The 21,755-nt window shown below is 43.3% G+C and overlaps 1 protein-coding gene across 1 annotated transcript in view; it reads left to right on the forward strand.

The window, feature by feature from the left end:
- gpr158b (G protein-coupled receptor 158b) overlaps positions 1–21,755 on the forward strand; it is a gene marked incomplete at its 5' end in the record, with an annotated part of 87,475 nt that overhangs the window by 14,209 nt on the left and 51,511 nt on the right. Inside the window, one exon of the mRNA XM_083781747.1 lies at positions 21,624–21,726. Coding sequence (XP_083637873.1) covers positions 21,624–21,726 — 103 coding nt within the window. The remainder of the gene's footprint in view (positions 1–21,623; positions 21,727–21,755) is intronic.

A 21,755-nucleotide genomic window follows, 5' to 3' on the forward strand; every position in this document is an offset into this window, starting at 1 on the left:
CTCGGATGAGCACACTTTTCTAGTTTGATCTCTTTCTCTTTTTCATATTGACGGATGAGTCATCGCTACCATTATCTTTGGCTCCGCAGGGTTTGGAATCCATGGTAACCACGCTCCAGGTTGTCACATCTCTCAATCACAGATAAATCTCAGTGGGCCTTGCTGAGGTCCCCTTTGGTAGCAGAGGAAAACAGTCATCAGAGATGTAATCAATACTCTGATGTACTGTGTTAGCCCAGAGCCGGGTTTAATACACCATTTTGTTCTCAAAACATTTTCATGTCAAGCACGCCCAAATTAATATATTTGGCTGCGGACCTATCTGAAAATATTGTGAGCCAGCAACCTCCATAGAAATTTGTGTTGTTAAAATCTTTCAAAAATGCGCAAAATGTTTGTGAAAAGAAGCAGCTTGGACTCCTCATGCATATAAGGAAGCATGGTCAGTCCGCTGCCCCCCCCAGGTTGGCAGAGGAAGTGTAGCACCCATAATTACATTAGATAATTGACACTGGGTGAATGTTTTTTTTGCAAAATCGTGGGATAGAAATTATAGGAAAGAAAAGTTGAAGTTTTACCCACAGCACTAGGCCTATAAATAATTTCTGCTACGATCTTGGATGTTGAGATCATTATCTCACAAGTCTCAAACATCGCCGTGGCCCCATTATGTTCACAGTTCACAGTAAAATCTCCACTAATAATATATATTTCTGGGGGAAATGGGCTGTGGAGAGATTGCAAGTGGCTCATTGCTTTCCTAAAGTATAAGCGCACCCTCAGGTACTCATCTCTTTCTCTTACAAAGAGAAAAGATACAGTAATAAAAAGATGGTTTCCTGTAATGTGACAGAACATCATGTACACCAGAGTCAGTCCTGGGTGTTTTCAAAACCGCTCCCTGCCCTCATTATTGTTCTGATTAATGGTTCAAATATGCCAGCTTTGTAATGAGGCAGCTCTGTCTGAGAGGTGTAATCTCTAAAGTGTAATGGTGTAATCTTTAAATTGTTCTCCAGTCGTTAATACTCTAGTATTCTGGGGGCTGTGGCTAAGGCAGGGTTTTGATGAAACACCAGGAAATTTGCTGCTACGCAAACACAATTTGCCCTCAAATGAATATGCATGACACCATTGTATGACAAAGTATAAAATGGGGTTTAGTTACTAATTTCAAATAATTTTTTTATATTATTATAAATATTATTCTCTGGTATCGGTATTCGGTGTCGGCTAACACAGAAATTGTGGTATCGGGATCGGGACATCCCTAGTTTAGTAGAACATTTTTTAATAGTTGGAAAAATAAATCAGTTCGTTTTCACATTGATTTGTATAAATAATGTGTTCCAATAATCTACATTTAATTAAAAAAGTAATTGACTAATCGCTAAGAAAATAATCAATAGTTCCAGCCTTATTTTTAATAAGTTCCAGGTGCTTATTCCCACCACAGGGCCAGCGGTCATATGTAAATGTGGTGCAGTTTGTGATGTGTCACGCACGCCTGCCGTGCATGGCCTTCTGACTGAGACGCACTTGGCCAAAGCTTCGTCTGGCTTTGCCCAGATACAGTGTAGCGTCAGAGGAAGGTAGAATGCATTTAAGTCACCAATTGAAGCAAAACACAAGGCTTCATGCATTATGTATAGTCAGTGGTGGTAGGGGAAGCAGCGTTTATATAAGGAGTCGCTGCTTATATAATTAGGGGAAGACTTGAGAACACTTGCAGCTCTTTGGTTTAGCATAACGTGCCTTTTTGTAGGCTACGTTTTCTGCATGCTTGAATGCGCACGTATCATCTGTGGGTATGGATGTGCCTCTACTACAATGCATGCATTCGTGTGCGTGAGTGTGTTTTCTCCCTGGCCACCATGTGAAACGTGAAGGAGATAAAGGACTTCAAAGGGATAGCTCAGCTGTGAGCGACCGTAAACTGCTGCGACAGTTGAAGCACACGCCTCTCTACGCGCACCTCTGTTCTGCCATCTATCCATGTCTGTGTGTCTCTGTCTGTCAGTCTCAAGGGGGAGTGGTTAACCAAGCAAGTCAGTCTCTGCCTCCGTCTGTCTTTCCCTTTTTTCTCACCTTTCGTTCCACTTTCTAGACTTGACATTTGAGATGAGTCCAGAAAGAGAAGCATCAAATTATCCCCCCATCTGTCAACACTGGCGATGCTCTGTGCCAGATGTGGAGGGATCAGTTAAGCGATTCATGATTAAATCACTGATATTGACCAAGCATGGCAATTCAAAAAATAATAATAATCCCACGATTTTTCAACCCATTTTTTCACCCAAAGTATCAATTATCTAATGTAATCCTGGGCGATACATTCCCTCTGCCAACCTGGGAGAGCAATGGACTGACTCTAGACACTCAAGACACTGCCCCCGGTGCCACCATTAGATCTCCATATATGGAGCTGACCTGTTCTGACATTCCATATGTTGATCTGACCTCATCAAACCCTGTACACTCAAGACACACTCCATATATGGCCAGTACAGAATTCATTCCATATGTTGATCCGCATTCCAAAGCGCCAGCGCTCGCCCAGCAGTCAGGCGGATGCATGCACCTTTAGGGCGAGGTCGCTTCTCGCTCTCAGGCGTCTTACTGGTATAGTATTACATTAGTAGATAGTATAGTTTCTATACTATCTACTAATATACTAATAATATACTAATATACTACACTATACTAATATAATATACTGTAGTAGGCGTACTAGGCGATATATAGTAAGAATTAAGAGGATTAAGTGATTATAGTAAGCATGGTTGCGTTGTACTCACTCATACTTCATTCAGTCAGTCATGCCAGGTCAGTTATTTCTGCCATACTCATAGTAGAGTAGTGATGTTCAGGTCCATCAAAAATTAATCACCCCCAACACTCTAAGTCTGTTTCCTCTGCAGTGGCAACCTCGCAGCTCAGTGAAAAGCAGGGGGCCCTGATGATCATATATCTGCTTACGCATCAGTGGGTGACAAACCCTATCGTCTGTCACACAGCGAGAAGGGAGAATAGAAAGGGGGCACATCGTTTCAAAGTTCCTGAAGTCGGTTATCAAGAGATATTATGCGGAGGGAGGGCATGAATCAGGAAAGGATTTGTCTCTAGGATTATTTAGCCGTGTTACTGTATACTGTATAATGTAGTATAATATAATAATGTTGGAAAAGCACAGGTGCAACACAAAAAGGTTGGATTAGACATATGGGGCTGAGGATGCATTTCAAATGCACACACACAGACATAAACACACACACGCACACGCAAACACGCGCGCATGCACACACACACACACACGCACACTGCGCACTGCACACACAAAATCTCTTATATCAGACAAATACAAACTGGGAGGGTAGGAAGCAGGATGCTGTGTTGTGCTTGTCTGTTCTGTTGTGCTCAAACCAATGAATTTATCATATCTCAAACTGAAGCAAAAAATAATAATAATGGTATAGAAAAACTGTCATGCAGAGATATCACCAACCATTACTGCTATACATTAACTAAAACTACACTTTTAAAATGGAGGAGGGTCTTGCAGTAGCACATTTGTTAGTCTCTGCTAATGCACCATGGCATAGATAGACTGTACAAGCCTCTGGAACTGTAATGAAGGGATGAAACACCGTTCTAACAAAAGACATTTCCGCATTCGATGTTTTGTTGTTGGTTGTTGTGGAGAGCACTGTCTAACATGTCAGTCCAAAATCTATGTTCTTTTATGTTGAGATCTGGTGACTGAATTACATACAATAGCATAATGATTGTCATACTCGAAGCATGTAGTGACCATCCTAGAAGAGACCACGCCCCTCAGGATAGACCCATTTCATCCAAGGATAAAGGTACTCACTCAGAACAACTTACATTGATTTGCAATGACCGGGGTAAGTGAACCCAAACTGTGCCAGGAAAAGGCCCACCAAAGCATAACCGAGCCACCAAACCCCCTCACTGTATGGGTAAAGCATTCAGGCCTGTATCGTTCTAATGATACACTTGCCCACTTGTTGAGAATATGGTGAAGGATGACTCATCACTTTTCTCTGTGAAAAAGGTGTCACAAAGTGACAAAAGGCACGCACATCCTGTCCTGCTGGGTGCTGGATCAAAATTACAACATGAAACAACAATAAAATCCACACACCAGCATGCTGCTCCCACCATGGGGTTTTTCTATATTGGTAGTTCAAATAAAGAAAAATCGCACCTATGTGAAGTAAGTGGTGCAACTCTGTGTGGGTGTCCCCGGAACATCCAGACCCCCAGGAACGCGTCCAGGGGGCCGGGCCGGTTCCGGGGAGCCGCCCCGGGTCCGAAACAGTTGAGAAATGACAGAGTTACCGTGTGGGGTCCCCAGGGGGTCACTGTACTGTACTGTACTGTACTGTACTGTACTGTACTGTACTGTACTGTACTGTACTGTACTGTACTGTACTGTACTGTCACACCAGAAATCATCATAGTTAATGTGTGTGTGTGTGTGTGTGTGTGTGTGTGTGTGTGTGTGTGTGTGTGTGTGTGTGTGTGTGTGTGTGTGTGTGTGTGTGTGGGTGTGTGTTTAGCTTCAACTTTTTTAACTGTTCCAATTCCAATGTTGTCCCTTCTTACTTTCATCACTTCCAATTTAACTTGTTTATCGTGTATCCGTTGTTCTCTCTCCTGATTGGATAGAATTGGTATCCCAACCTGAAAATCACATTTTCTGAGACCCCTGTTACTGAACATACTATATAATATAGTCTTCTATAGCAATGACTACTATCAGAATATAGAAACATTACCAGAACAATATCAAACATAAATATGTAAAAAGAAGGGGAAAAAAAACATTGATTGATTGAATACTTTATTTGTCAGCAATGTAAACAGCATGTAGTGAAGTCAGACATTGAGTGTTTGTTTGAACTCAGGTACAGACACGGAGACAGACTAGCTGGAGTTGCAGTTTTTAGAATCTAGATTTATTTAGATACTTCAGGAGTTGAGCTGAGTGAGCAATGGTGAGCAGGGATGGCAGAGGCGGCAGAGGCAGATGAGGCAGGCTCCCAGTTCCAGAGTAGGTTCAGGTGGTCAGTGCAAACACAGGAGAAATAGGTAAGCATTCAGAATAGCACACTGAGAATGTTAACTTGCTGCTAGGTCGGGTGGTTAGCCCGGGTGGTAGGTGACAACAGAGAGAGAAGACCTGGCAGAGCGTGAAGCGTTGAACCCGGCTATATACAGTAGCTGTCATAATTGGTTGCCTCCGCCACCTCTCTTGCACCCCTGTCTGTCAACACTCCTATAATTAGAGGACAGATTAGAAAGGGGGGGGGGGGGGGAGGTAGGGGAGGTTTTTGGCAGTCGTGACATTGAGGCTAAAAGAATAACACAAAACGGTCCTGCGTACTTGTTTCCATTGTGGTCCTATGCATTCAATTCATCAACATATACCACCTTTCTAAGGAAATTTGGATTTACCTCCTGGTTTGGTCTCCTGATAGGTGATTTTCTGATTTTTCTATCATTGCCTTGCTTTGTTGAAATGTACTATAGCCTACAGATAAACTCGCCTTGCCTATGTAGTTCTTGCTCACAGTCTGATCACGTACGGCATTGACATTTCAGTCCCCCCATGAGTTGCTCCTCTGTTTTTAATTACATATCACACTAATGAACGACCTTCACAAACATCAAATCTAAGCTTTTGACCACAATTTCCGTTTACTGATGTCTTTCTCCTAGTGCAAGGTTTCCCAAACTTTTCAGGTCACAACCCCCCAACATAATCATATGCGAACTGGGGACCCCCCCCTCCCTGTCACAACACTCCATATTTGGGCATGCTTGACACAGAACTCCATAGTGACACGTTTGGTCGGTATTTTGGCTTGTTTGGGCGCCATCTTCCTGCCTACATGAAGGCTAGTAGGATGCAGGCTACTTGGCTGCCAGTCTGTAGTTCGTAAATTTGCTTGTCAGTGACACTGGTGAGTACGCTGTCACTGCAGTACACCATCTTCCATCTCTCTACTATCTTTGACATGCCACAACTCTTCTACTCTATGGATCTGGATCGACGGTGGTATTATTATTATTCGCCGTTAGAAATTGTTCGAGTGTTCCAATCTGATAGCCACCTCCCCTCCCCTCACGTCAAAACAGTTCTCAACATCTTACTTGACGAGAAGACATGTAGACATATCCTTATGGAACCAGGGAGAGGGGGAAAAACACCACGAGAGTGACGAGTGATCAGTCAAACGTGTTCTCTCCACAGTAAATAAGTAATCTGTCTGTATGCGATCTGACCATTATTATTTTGATTACACTGTCATGCTCGTTTGAGGACAGGTAGAGAGCAGAGCATACTGTACATGTGTTTCGGAATGTTGCTGAAGGTTATATTATTTTGTCATCTGACACCCAAACCCTACAGTGATTTTTTAATTTTATATCTACAATGGTGAATGGTATATGTCTCCACAGTGAGGCTGGAAAATGTAGTACTAGCCTACAATGGCAACCAGAATAACGTGTGTGTGTGTGTGTGTGTGTGTGTTGTGGCAACCCAGGGGAGAATAGGTACAGATTCACAATAAAATAAGAGGCTCAGAGTCAGATTCAACATAAACTTAAATTGTCTTTTATTTGTGTTCGGGAAAGGGGAAAACGGGGGCTTAGGCTTCTAGTCACTTGCAGTCCTGTGGGTAGAGCAGAGAGAGAGCCAGTGACTATTTTAGTTGGGGGAGAGTGCTGTAGGCTCTCCCTTGTGGAGTTCAGTCGGCTTGAGAGATCTCCCTCATACCAGCCTCCTCATGAACAGAGAGATTCCTCCTTTCTCACTCCTCCATTAGTTCAAACTGACTCACCAGACAGCTTGGGCGTCGGCTCTTTAACAGCTTCTGGTGATTGCCTTACTGGCTGCAGGTGCGTCCATGTCCAGGCTCCCATTGGCTGCAATACCTGTACAGGGTGATCACCTCCCCCAGCCTCATTCTGTGGGGAATAGGCCTGGCTGTTTCCCCTGGTTTGCCACAGTGTGTGTGTGTGTGTGTGTGTGTGTGTGTGTGTGTGTGTGTGTGTGTGTGTGTGTGTGTGAGCGCGCGCGTGCATGCGTGCGTGCGTGTATCAGTACTCTGACTGATACAGTACCTTCTCAGATATGATACGTTCTCAGATGATTACATCTCACAAATCTGATACTAGTCGGCCAGATTAATAATGTAATGCGGTGCGCAGGGGAAATGATGACAGGAGCAACAGCACCAAAATACAAAGATGTTTCAAATGTAAATCATACCTTTGAAGAAACTTTGGAGATATCCAGCCTCGTATCTTCTTGCAATGTTCTTTCCATGTCGGCACAACATTGACGTTGAAGTGAGAGATGAAGGTTGAACAGTTTCATATTTGATATAAAGCTTAAGAATAGTGAAAATAGCCCATCAACAAGCTCACAACGCGCTTGTAGATGTGCTATTTTCACCAGTTTTGGCCCCTGTGTCTAATCTCTCTTTTGGGTCTCGACCTGAAACGTTTGGGAATCACTGGTCCACAGTTTATCTGCTCCAGCAATGCTATTTCCTCCTCCTTTTATCTTGCCATGTTCTTGTTATTTTATTTAGCCATCCCTGTGTTCCTTCGCTGGTGCTCTGTTTTCCATTATGTTTCAAGTCCACCAAAATTGCTTTTGATTATATCATATGTCCTTCAGTCCCTGTCCCTCCTGACTTTTTCCTTCCAACTCCATCCATCCCCTCGTCATGTGTTACACCTGTGTTCATTGCATGCATTGCGTTCACCTCTGACTTGTTAACAACAAACAGGAGAAGGGCACACACCAGTGTTGGTGAGGTGCTGCTAAAGAAAAAGGTCTCACACTCGTAGCCACGATGCAAATGTTATTTTAAAAGAAACGGTTCGACCTACCTAGGTCTTCTTCAGGGAATGATTCACCTCAGACTTGTTGTCTGTGTAAGTCCTGCCCACTGTTGTATTCTGCCTGGTCCGGTGATTATCAACTTTCTTTCTGTCTGTACGACTGCCTGAGTGTTCCTGGATTGTGACTGACTGGAGTAATAAACCTTGGTTCACCCCCCAAATTCTGTCTACTTTGTACAGCTTTTTGAGTCCTGCTTAAAGCCCCCTGACAGTCTAATCTGCAGCCTTCAGCTTGCTGATTCCACGGCAGAATGGAGGAGCATTGCAGCACCCACTGCACTGCAGTAGCGTAAAGTAACTAATATAATAAAAATAATAATTGTTGCAAAGGCTTTTACTTTGAGCTCCATATATGGGCATAACCTATAGTCCCATATAGACAACGTTGATATCCAGCACTGACATCAGATTAATGTAGAAACTCCAAAGATGGATATACACAGTGACAGTGGTGATATCATCGTGACACTAGACTTGCCCGCATCATAAAAGTCAGATCCCAGCCTCAACCTCAGATACAAAGCAACGCACACGGTATCTCCAACGATCCCAAATCCTCAGAATCTACAGCACTCAAGCAAGACACAAGATCCAAGATCAAGAACATGTCAACACATACGAACCAAGGTGTCTGGCTTTACAACCCAGATACCCTGAATAGCTTCTATTACCTTTGGCACGAGTCGTCTAGATGAGACAGAATATCTGGCTAATGGCTAAGCAACTCATATAGCATTGAAGTAGAGGTTTCTACATCCCGGTTAAGTTTGTATCGAACACCACTGTAGCGGGTCCTAACTAAATAACCAGCACTGGTTCGAGCTATTTAATAATAATAAAAATAATAATAACTAGAAAAGCACTCTGTTGGGGTGCCAACTTGCGCCTTGCACATAAGTAGGCCGTACATGGCCTACTTGTGCGCAAGCAGAGTGCGCAAGTACTGCTACTAACAAATGTCTATACATCTGCTGCTGTTCTAAATCCTTTAGACCCGTTATTGACCTTATACCAACCTTGAAACGTATCTTAGTTACGTCACCATCAACAGCCAAAAAGGGACCACCATTCTTACCCCAACATACATACACATACCCAGCCGATCGCCAAACATACCTTAGTTACGTCATCAAGAATGAAGTACGTACCCAGCCAATCACCAAACGTACCTTAGTCACGTCATCAAGAATGGTGGTCCCTTTTTGGCCGGTGGACAACACCGACATACCCAGCCGATTGCAGTACTCTGCTTCCGCAAGTAATAACTAATAGTAATATAAGCCAATACTATTTTCTCAAGTACTGTACTTAAGTACAATTTTGAGGTATTTATTTGACTGCAGTATTTACAGTTTTCAGAACTTTTACTTCTACTCCACTACATCTCAGAGGCAAATATTATAATATGATAATACTTTTACCCACTTTTACACTGTAATTATTTGAAAACTTTAGTTACTAGTTACTTTGTATATTTTGATTATTTATACATGTGGCTGTTTGAAAATAGCCACATACTTTCTACTTTTGGTACTTTAAGTACATTTTTATACTAATACTTTTGTAGTTTTACTCAAGTACATTCTGAATTCAGGACTCTACTTGTAACTTTCTACATTGCCGTATTGACACTATTGGTATACATTTATAATGCTTTTCGACCACCACTGTCCAGTGCCCACAAGATCAGGACCCTTTAGTCTAGGTATTACCATAAGATTCTGATCTCATTATATCTCTCATGTCCTAATGTCAAGGTGGGAAATATTCTTTTTTAATAATAAAACATTAGGTTATTATTCTGTTATTCATGATTTTTAGTATGCAATCAAGTCTACTGTTTCAAAGTCAAATTATATATTTATTTCACAGTAGTTGTATTGAAGCTGAGTATATCCTCACACAATTTCGGTAATTTTTAACACGGAATGTGAAAATATGTTCAGGTTCATTAAAGTCCACCCGCATCACGTCGTGTAGCATGAGATCAAAATCATGATCTGACGATTGATTTCACATTAAATGTTCATTAATGTTCATTGTCCCTTCCAAGTAAAGTAACTCTTTTGACAACAGACAACAAACGGCGCTATGTTTACGATTTTAGGTTTGAATGCCGTTTGTGCAGTGGAAGAAGAGTCTGGATCAAAGTCAAATATTTTATGGGGAACCCTTCAAAGAATGTGTTTCATTGCTTTGTCTCTCAGCCAATATTTTTGTTGTTAATACTATTTTCTATAGGGTAAATCAAATATTGCTGGCAATCTGCAATATGTATGCCTCTTGGCAAGTTCACATACGTACAATCAATGTGGTGTTATTATGGTTAAATTAAATAAAAACAAACAGGGTGGGGGAAGAAACTACATATGGGGGGCAAGAAGCGGCGTTCCATATAGTTGATGCTTAATTCACGTCTTTATCACGGCATGGAAGCTCAGAAACATTTACCTTGATTAAAAAAAGAAAATTTGTGTTGCTTTATCGCCGGAAAATATTTACGTTCTGTGGGAATGTTCTCATGACACAATGAGCAGTGCAAAAATGTATATACCGTTATATTTGGGCAAATTGAAACCCACACAATGTCACTGCCATAGAGGGTGGCTATTAGTTCTAACTGGTGAAAATTACAGTGTAATGTAATGTTTATAGTCAAATAGTCAAACAGTCAAATAGTTGGCTGTATCAGTTATTTTGGCTCACGTATTGATAAAGGGAATACCCGGCGGTCTTCTATCAGTTATTTTGGCTCGCGTATCGATAAAGGGAATACCAGGCGGTCTTCTATCAGTTCTTTTGGCTCGCGTATCGATAAAGGGAATACCCGGCGGTCTTCTATCAGTTATTTTGGCTCGCGTATCGATAAAGGGAATACCAGGCGGTCTTCTATCAGTTCTTTTGGCTCGCGTATCGATAAAGGGAATACCCGGCGGTCTTCTATCAGTTATTTTGGCTCACGTATCGATAAAGGGAATACCTGTCACGGTATGAGACAGGTGTTGGACCGAAATGCAGAACCACACAGGAAGGCAGGCAGATGAAGTTTAAACGACGATTTATTTACCAATACCAACACAGGACATACATGGGCTGGACACACCATAACATAAACTATATTCAAGCAGGGAACACAAGGAACTGAGGGTATAAGTAGACACAGGGAAAACAACACACAGGTGAACAGAACTAACAATCAACACTGGGATAGGCTGGGAGACTAACAGGACACAGGTGGAGAAAACTAGATAACACAGGGAGGTGAGACAACACAGGAAACAATAACAAGGGAAAACAGGAAACACTAAGACATCACTACAAAATACAAGTATACAACAGACAAATCATGACAGTATCTCCCCCCAAGGAATGGATTCCAGACATTCCAAAAATAAATCCCTGCATACTGAGTAGGGTGGGTGGAGGGGAGTCGGAAGGAGGGACACGGGGGCACAAAACTAACATAGGACTGCCAGGACAAAACACTAAAAGACAGATCCACAAGCTCAAAACAAGTAGTAACAAAACACAGGACTGGCTCTTGGCAGGGCAAAACAAGGAGTCATACAGAAAGGCAGGAGGGAAGACACACAGACAAGCACACAGACAGACAGACAGACAGACACAAACTGAGACAAACCCAAAGACAGGCAAATAAACTGACAAACGGACAGACAAGCAGACAAACATGCAGTCTGACACAACAGGTGGGTAAACATATTAGGGGGACTAAAACACTGGGGAGCAGACAAACGCACAAGCATACTGGCAGACAGACACGCAGACATACAAACCGGGAGACAGGTAGACAGAACGACAGGTAGAGTGGCCAAAGGGCTATCTGGCGGACCAAAATAACCACTCACAGGATCACATTGTTCAGAGCGGGGTTGAGGGGGCTGGGGACCAAAAGCTGCTGAAGCCCCTGGCAGAACGTTAACGGGGGGCGGAGACAACTGTTCAATCCAAGCAGGTTGAGGCGGGGCCTCAGTGGAGGCGAGCTGCAGCGGCGGGGCCTCGGTGGAGGCGAGCTGCAGCGGCGGGGCCTCAGTGGCGCTGAGCTCTGGCAGTGTGTCGCTGTGTGCCATCTGGGGTGGCGGTGGCCACGACTCAGCGTCGCTGGGCGGCGGTGGCCGTGACTCGGCGTCGCTGGGCGGCGATGGCCGCGACTCGGTGTCGCTGGGCTCCTGGACTCTGGGCAGCCAGTTGCACTGGCGGGGCCGATGGCGACCCCGACTTCTCCTGGCAGACCCAAGACAGGCAGGTTCAGAAAGCACCGGGTCAGGACAGGCAGGTTCCATACTTATGAATCCAAGTCTTACAGCAGGAGCAGGCTGGTCACAAGCCAACTGGAGGCTAGTAGGTTGGGTGTTAGCTGACAGGAGAGCAGGCTGGGAAGCAGGGCAAGCTGGAGTGACAGGTTCATGCTTGGATAGCATAGATGCTAACAGAGTTCTTAATTGCCTGGCTGTTCCATCCACCAGTTGTGCAAACTGTGGATTCTTTTTCATAAACAGAAAAGTCTCTTTCAAGGCCAACCTGAGAGCCATCTCTTGCTGCTTAACACAATCCGTTGCTTTAACTGCATTAACGTAGCTGTCAATGACTTGCAGATCCTCATCAATCCCCTGGAGTTCTGCTGGGTCCATGTTGGCTTGAATATACTGTCACGGTATGAGACAGGTGTTGGACCGAAATGCAGAACCACACAGGAAGGCAGGCAGATGAAGTTTAAACGACGATTTATTTACCAATACCAACACAGGACATACATGGGCTGGACACACCATAACATAAACTATATTCAAGCAGGGAACACAATGAACTGAGGGTATAAGTAGACACAGGGAAAACAACACACAGGTGAACAGAACTAACAATCAACACTGGGATAGGCTGGGAGACTAACAGGACACAGGTGGAGAAAACTAGATAACCCAGGGAGGTGAGACAACACAGGAAACAATAACAAGGGAAAACAGGAAACACTAAGACATCACTACAAAATACAAGTATACAACAGACAAATCATGACAATACCAGGCGGTCTTCTATCAGTTATTTTGGCTCACGTATCGATAAAGGGAATACCAGGCGGTCTTCTCCGTTGCAGACATCCTCAGGATGTCAAGCGGCATCGGTGTTGCGTGGCAGCAGCAGCCTCAACATGCACCCAAGGGAGAGACTGATTGTAATGCTTTTAGGGTTTAATGCTTTCAGGGTATTTATAGATCTCTGAGGAATGCAGAGTGCTCTCTCTCTCTCTCTCTCTCTCTCTCTCTCTGTTTCCCTCTTGCCCTCCCTCTGTTTTTCCCTATTTCACTTTCATTCTTCCTCTCTCCTCTGTTTATATCTGTCACTTTCTATCCAAGTATCCATCCTGCCTCCCTTTCTCTCCACTATCTTTAACCCTCTCCATCTCTCTCTCTGTCTCTCTCTCTCTCTCTCTCTCTCTCTCTCTCTCTCTCTCTCGCATTTGTGTCAAAAAATTGCTGTTGGCTGCAGACCAAACACCAGTGTCTCCACGGTAATACAATGACTTCGGAGACACATCTAGCATACCTGTTTGGTTTCAAGACGCATGAATTCGAAACCATTCAACAGAAGGTGAAATTGCATGTCACCATTTCCCCAAAGCTAGCGTTCGTGGAGGGATGGGGCTGAGGCTCTTTGATATCATGTTCCCTAAGCACCATGTTAACAGGGATGTCTCACTTGGTCAGGTGGTTAGCCACTCTTGTAATGTTGTTAGCTCATTTTCACAGTAATGTTTGCAGAGCCGTGCTGAGCCACGTTGTCTGGCTGATAAATCTATCAATACGAGACCGACTTTGCAGTTTGCACAACAACAAACAAACCCAGCAAGCCAAATGATGTCATGATAACGTTATGATGACGTTGTCCTTCAATGACTCCGGTGACGTTCAGCACTAGGCCAGATCACAGCCCATATGTGGATGATCTTTACGTCATTTCCATTTATTCCATGCAGGACTAATGTTTTGACATCACATAATGTATTCTTCATAGTCAAGACAAAGCTTTTAAACCAAAATATTCAATACAATATAATAGAGGTATATAGTGTGGGGTAGGACACTACAGGTTCACTATGCGTGTGTGCGTGCGTGTCTACCCGTCTTCCTGCTTCCTACTCGTTGACTATTTACAGTAGATGCTAGCTTGGGTGCTGTCTTAGCTCTCGAATTCCTTGTCTTCTAATAGCATGTTGTTGTTTGGAGGTATTTTGGAAGTTTGACCTTGTTACACAAAATGTCCATGGAAAAACTAAACTCTCTAGAGTGAGTGAGCTGGTTATGTCTCCTTCTTCTTTTCCTTTCCGTTCCCTTCAGGGGTCGCCACACCGAATCCTCTGCCTCCCTCTCTCACCCTGTCTGCTGCCTCCTCTTCTTGCACACCAACTAACTTAATTTCCTCTTTCTCTCTCAGTCTGGCCCTTTATGGCTAAATACTTCGTTTTTAAGTTTAGTTAAAATAGGTGCTACCCTGGAGAGTTTACCTGATCAGTGATCAGCCCCAGAGAAGTCACTTTAAGTCCAGTGGATTTAATGAACGCTGAGATTTGCATTCAAATGTAAATTTTCAACAGGAGAGAGATGTGTGAAGCACAAGTCATCATGAGCTGCATTGACCAGGTCTATAGACCCATTTTCTGATAGTAAATGTAATAATGTTTTTCAGTGGGTGCATCACTGGTGGAGGCAAAACATGACCTGAACACTGTATAGTAGACATTCAATAAATGCATGCATCGCTGCTTATCAAATTAGTTAGCTTGTTATTGTCGACCGTGGCCTGTAGTGATATTGACCCGTAACCCATAAGTTGACCTGTGGGTTGGGCGGGTATGTTAATGAGGCAATTACTGCGGATGCAGGTCGTGCAGGTCAATAACAGCCACAATAATATCTGTGGAATGGTTCGGGTTCGGATCGGGTTTGGTTATTCATTAAAACTGTTCTTTCTGGTCGGTTCATGGCGGGTCAGGTAAGGTCAGGTTTTAAAAAATCCTGATGTACACTGGGGTAAGTGAGGACCACAAGGTCGACATAATGGCTTTTCTCTTTTCTGGTGTCTCTACACTGTGGAACTCAAGCACATAAATAACCACATAAACTCACAACTACAACATCTCCAATATTCAATGCCCCTTCTTGAAAGTAAACCTCCTCCCCTATTGCCCTTTAGGTGTGATTTATAGCGAAGCCTTGAACTCTACTTTTTTACTATGTAAAAGATAGGGCAGCAATCACAAATTACTTTCTCACTTTTTGGGCGGCGGCGCTTCTGATTAATGTGATCCATCAAAGTGCATGTGACATATCAAACAGCCTTTTCATAGCCTTTTCATGGCTTCTGATGAAAAACGAGGCTTGCCTTGGGACCGTTTAAAATCCCAGCCACGTGAGTGTCTGTTGGTGCGCCGCCGTGTGTACGTGCCTAGTGCCTAGTAATTATGTTTGGAATGACAGCCGGTGAGTAGTTTTGGAGCAGGTGTGCACACGAGGTCCCATGCATGTGACCCCAGACGTGCTGCAGTTTACGAACTCAGGGGGAAATGCTTCCATGGTCCTCTCTCAATCTGCATGATATATTATTTTCTGAGATGTACTTCACTCTCACCACCGTCCTGCAGTATATCACATCCATATTTTGCACTTTTTGAATGGTGCAACCACTCCTATAGCTATAGACAGCTACAGTATGTGTGTCCCTGGCTGGCTGTGTCCCTGACTGGCTGTGTCCGAGCACGAAAATAGCTTTTGGTTGGTTTTCACCACCAAGGTGAAGGTCTGGATGTTCTGGGGACCCCCACACGGTAAAGGTCATTACACACTGGCGAATTAGCGACGCGATGCGAATAAGTGATCTGAAAATGCGAAATATTTGCCCGGCGAATTTATTCGCGTTTGCCTATGCAGTGTACACATCTATGCGACGCGTATTGTGCGATTATAGCTCCTCTCCTCTCCCTCCTCCTCTCCTCTCCTGTCCTCTCCTCCCCCTCCCGCTTTGGTATCCTTTCTTTAATACCCCCGTATCCAGTACTTCACAGATGGAGGGGTCCAATTGGTACCGGCCCACATATGGTACAATTGGTACCTGCCGCGCCCGTGCATGTGGGCATATATTCCGGTTATAAAGTCTTTATTTTCGGGTCAAAAACGGGTCTGCACAGCAGAAATAGCCTAGTGCAAATCTTACCTTTTTGATGAGCCTGTTCACTGGTTATTTTAACTTTTTTCAATATTGGCATATTGCCTATGGTAAATACCATAATAACCATAACAATCAACAATTTAACTTGAACAACTCCTCCTCCTCTCCTCTCCTCCTCCACTCCACTCCACTACTCTTCTCCTGCGTTATGTCATTATTGGTATTCTTTCTTTCATACCCTAAAGAGAAGGCACTCATGTGCCGAAACTTTGGTCTTTAATAGAAGTGTTCTGTATCGTGATTCGTGACTACGAGCTGTGCAACCGATCCTTTACAAGTTTGTCTCCCGTCCCGTGGTCAGCATGCACCTCGATCCTCACTAAATTGGTGTGCAGCGTGCGCTAATACCTATTTTGTTTGTATTGGTAGGCCTATATCCTACTATCCTTTCCACCACTTCTTGTCTTCTTCACTAGTCACTACCGTGAAGTGGAATCCAGAGTCATTTGGGATCGACGGCCGGTCGGCTGCTCACCCGTGCCGTCAATAAAATAAAATTATAAATAGGGGGATGTCAGCTAATTTGGGCCACTTTTTGGTAATTTGGTACTTTAACTGAGAAAAAGCAATGCATGACACTAAATTGGGTTTATATGATTATTATTGACTGTTTAATATCATGTTTAAGTTAAATGTATTTAATAACAAATAATAGTTTAGTCCCTACAGCTTCTGAAACAAGCTGTCACATATTTTTAAGATGTAGCATTTTCATGTAAAATAAGCCACCTGATCAGCTAAGATGGGCCACCGTTTTTTTTAGCCTTGCTTTTTAAAGTTGAACAGCCAATGGATGCACATGATTCTCGCTACAAGTGTACTTGACATAAAACAGTCTATGGTTGTTATGGCGGGAGATGCAATGCATCACACGCAACAGATGAAATAATATCAGTCATATATGGCTACTCAGGGTAAATGCCAGGTGAACGCAATCTCAGTTGTCAATGATAAGGTGATCACATATACTGCTTAGCCGACATTTATTTATTTATTTTCAGCTAAAATGGGCCACTCAAGCTACAAAGAAAAACAGTCATTTCTGATTTAAAAGAAATCACACCCGTGTGAAGTGAGGGGTGCTCTTTTCATCGTACATTATCCATTCATTGTCAGGGAATTTAGTCTGTGTAGGACAAGAATCGCCGATTTGCTCAGACACATGACATAAATTCTGCCGGGTGTGGCTGCACTAATAACTTACCCAGGGGGCAAAGGGGGTTGACCTGCATTTGTCATAACATACAAAGTTGTCCACCAGAAATAATATCTATGACCCAGTAGGATCACAACCTATATGGACAACCTGGCCATTTTTTGGCCGAAAGTCCAATATGGCCGCCCCAATATTAGCCCCTATTAGTTATAATGGGGGGTGAATAGGGCAATTTTTTTAACAGAGATATTTCCACGAAACTTCACAGGTTGATCAATAATATGAATACGATTTTGTTTTGCATTGAAAGTTTCCATGAAATCCAATATGGCCGCCACAATATTAGCACGCAGAAAATAGGTTTGGCTTGAACTTCTGAACCAGATGAGCTAGAAACGCAAACTTGGTATCTATTTCATGGTTTCTGACCATGAGATACTCAATGGAATACCTATTTTTATTATTGGGTGTGTCAATGAAAGTCATGAACATAGTCAGCACCATAAGCCCATTAAATTGCAGCAGGGCTATGGCAGGAGAAAGCACACAAACTACCAGTGTTCCATGCATTGACGGGTTGTGACACTGTGTCAAGCATGTTGGCCACGGGAAAAAGACTGTATGAAGTATGGGCTTCTGAGCTTATACACATGCCCTGATATTCATTTGTGAGGTAGAAGGAAGCTTCTGGCCAATTCCAAAGATTGAATTCTGGATCATAAAAAAATACTGATTTGACACCGAGATCACCCATATCAGACAATCATACAAGGCCATCTTCAATATTCAATGACAATTTTCAATTATGCAAAAGACACTTACCAAGTACTATATATGGTAAATGAGTCTGAAATATCATATTATATCCATCATTCATAAGAAAACAGTTGTTGCTGGTGGCCATTTAGAAAAATGGCTGCCATGGTCCCACCATAAAAAATAGACCAATCAAATCAATTGTTTTGTCAAGTACAGCTGTGTCAAGACATATGTGCTGTGTGCACATGATGTGCAGCATTGGCTGTTAAAACTCAAAGGTCTAGGAGGCAGAAACCTTGGCTCATTTTACCTTAGTGATGGCCCACTTTACCTGAGACCACCCTACATACAGACCAAAGTTTGGCAGAGCCCGTTGCTCGCTTTTGCCGTTGCGCGCTGTTAGCACACGCACACCCATGTCATGTGCGTGCCATGTCCACGCACGCACGCACACGCGAGCGCACACACACACCCAACAGAGTTGTAGGAGGGGAGGTGTGCAACAGTGTGTGCTGCTGCGCTATCCCGACCTGCGTAGCCGGACCGACGGCTGCTCTGTTGACAGCTACTGTACGGTACGCCGCTGTTTATACACAGCAACAAGTTTGGGCTGCATTCTGATTGGTCAGAGGTGCTGCAGTTCGCCTGCGAATGTCTGCAAAATTCGACACCAGAGCGAACAAATAAAGAGCGAAAACTGTCGCATTTTCGCACATTCGCACATGATGTGGAAACTGATGTGGAAGCTTGCATTGACTTCAATTGGTTTTTTAAAAATGCGAATTTTTCGCACGAATAGATCGCGTCGCCAATTCGCCAGTGTGTAATGACCTTAACTCTGTCATTTCTCAACCGTTCATGTGGGTCTGGAACTTCCAGGGACCACCCGGGGACCCCCACACGGAGTTGCACCACTCCATTCACACGTGTGTGATCTTTCTTTTTACAACCTGGCCCAAGGTCAAGCTGTCTAGATAGAACGTTTGTTTCTATATCTGTACAGCAGTAATTTTCATCGGGACAATGAGACCACTGCTCAACAATCACAGCTCACGCTGCTTCATGCATGACCTGGCGCATCATTTGGCGTCCCACAGGATGACAATTGCAACCCCCTATCATTTGCATTTAACCTCAAATTCAGTTTTGTATGCATGCATCCATCTACAGTAGTACACACATGTTTTACAGACATGTGTTCTCTTATCCACAACCATACTTTCATTAACCAATTTCAACCTGGCATGCCTTCATTAGGTGTGTCATTATAGCAGACATATAAAAGAAAAAGTATCACACCAGTGTGAAGTGAGGGGCGCTCTTATCATTGTACATCATCATGAATCACATTCCGTGCTCAGCCAATCAAATCATCACATTCCGTGGTACACACAGACACACAAAGCTGTGCATAGGAGGGGGCCGAGGGGGCTAGCTACTCTTTGAGAGATTCAAGTCAAATCAATGTAGTTGTTAGACTTCTCTATGGGATAATTGCGTTTGATTGATTTATCAACTGAGTTGATAAAATGTTTGATCAGGAACAGATCGGGCAGATCAACATATGGAATGTCAGAACAGGAAGGACGGGTCGGGAAGAATCAACATATGGAATGTCAGAACAGGTCAGCTCTATATATGGAGATCTAAGGGTTTGAGGTTTGAGGTCAGATGTAGAATTGCTAGCCGGCTCCATATACTGTAGATCTAGGTGATGATCCAGTCTTCTCTATCAAGGTTATCCAGGGTTAGATGAGGTCAGTAATCTTCATATGGCTATATATGGTGGTGTGATGTGTCAGAAGGAGTGATGTCACGAGGCGCAACCATATATGGATATATATGGTTGCGCTATATATACAGTATGGCCATATATATACAATCCCTGATTAGATTGGCAGAGCGATGCCACCAAAAATTCACAATCCCTGATTGGCAGTCGAAAACAGTACTTGCGCTCTGCTCGCGCAAGTAACAAGCATTATATTTCATCCCTTGTGTTCCTGGTTAGATATTACCATGTCTCCTTCCACTTTACATTAGCAGGAAATACTAACAAAAGCTGCTGGTGGGTGTTGCGTATACTGTATTCTTCTGTGCGTGAACATACATATCTGAGAGAATATAGTATGCAATATGCAATGTGTGAGTGCATTTATTCAAGCCAAGTGGGAGGCTGGCACGTTCTATTCTCCCCAATGCTACGCTGCAGGGAGGTATTAATATTCTGCCCTTGTATGCTCTCTCTCTGTCTTCTCTGTATGCTTCCTTCTCTGTCTCTTTAATCCTGCTGTTCTCTCTACAGAAGAAAGTCTGATTCTGTCTCCCTAGAATGTCTGTGACACCTGCTCCTTTTGCTGAGGTGGAGATATTCTGGCCCAGACTGGCCTTTCTACAAAAGGAAATCCACTTTCACCTGTTGCCACAGTGCTAGATGAGCTCTGGCTCAGGTTCAGCTCACCTTATCTCAGCTTTGTGGTTGATTATGTGGATGGCAGACAGAGCCACTGCCTCACAGTTGGACGTGTAACCTCAGATGTGTGGGTGTTCTGTTCTCAAATTATGAAACCCACCGACTGACTCTCTTCAAAATAATGGCCACACATCACAATATTCTCTCTCCAATCTCCGTCCAAGCAAAGCGAGAGTGATTTATTGGTTTGTTCTTGACATCTATTAATTACAGTATCAGAAATGACAAAAAAACGTCACTTCATATCCAGTGACTGCTACTGAAATTATTCAAATTCACAAGGTTTATAAAGATTCTGTCTCCACAGAGCTAGTACTCAACATCCCAGAGGCAATGTACTCTACTCTACTCTTAAGTATGCAGCACTATGAACTATTTATGAAAATTCATGTCAAATGTATTGCAGTTCTTTTTCTGGATTTCTTTTTTTTGGCTCTGGAGTTTACACACTTGTGTGTGCGTGTGTGTGGCACTACGTGTGTGTGTGCGTGTGCGTGCGTCTGTTTGTGTGTTTATTGAAAATGCGCCATTGGCATCAACACGGATGAACTGTTTAGAATGTAGACCATTAAACGCCTCATTCCCCTTCTATTTTCTTCTTAGCTGTGTACCATTTGATTTGTCCATCTGGCAGGGGATCACTACTGCCCCTTCCTGCGGTATATGGCACCTTACAGGTGCATACATTTCACATAACCTTCAAACAATGTGCAGTAGATGATTAAATGAACACAGTCCATGTCCGTCTGTATCCTTCCTTATCCAACTTCTGCCTAGGACATGGTCAATTGAACGCGACAATATTTCCATCTCAAATAAATGAACATTATTAAGCCTAGTTTATACTTTTTTGTACAAGTGTTGAACATTACCGACCTACAAGCTCACAATGCGTTGCATCGCACCGCGTTGGTCAGCTATTATCAATTGTCACTATTGTCATATATCTATATAAGAGACTATCATATGGTGAAGAATGGATTAAGCATTATTCTCTGTTTCTCTCTCTCTCTATCTCTCTCTGTTTCTTTCTCCCTCGGCTTCCAGTGCACTCCTATCGGCGGACATGGCTTTGTGTTGGACAAGTACCAGTGCCAATGTAGAAGGGGCTTCTATCATCCAAGCCGACTGGCCCTCAATGGTTTCACAAGTAGGTGTCAAGTATGTTCTCTGCGATGT

This window comes from Protomyctophum parallelum, assembly GCF_964188405.1.
Source record: "Protomyctophum parallelum genome assembly, chromosome: 14".
Lineage (NCBI taxonomy): Eukaryota > Metazoa > Chordata > Actinopteri > Myctophiformes > Myctophidae > Protomyctophum > Protomyctophum parallelum.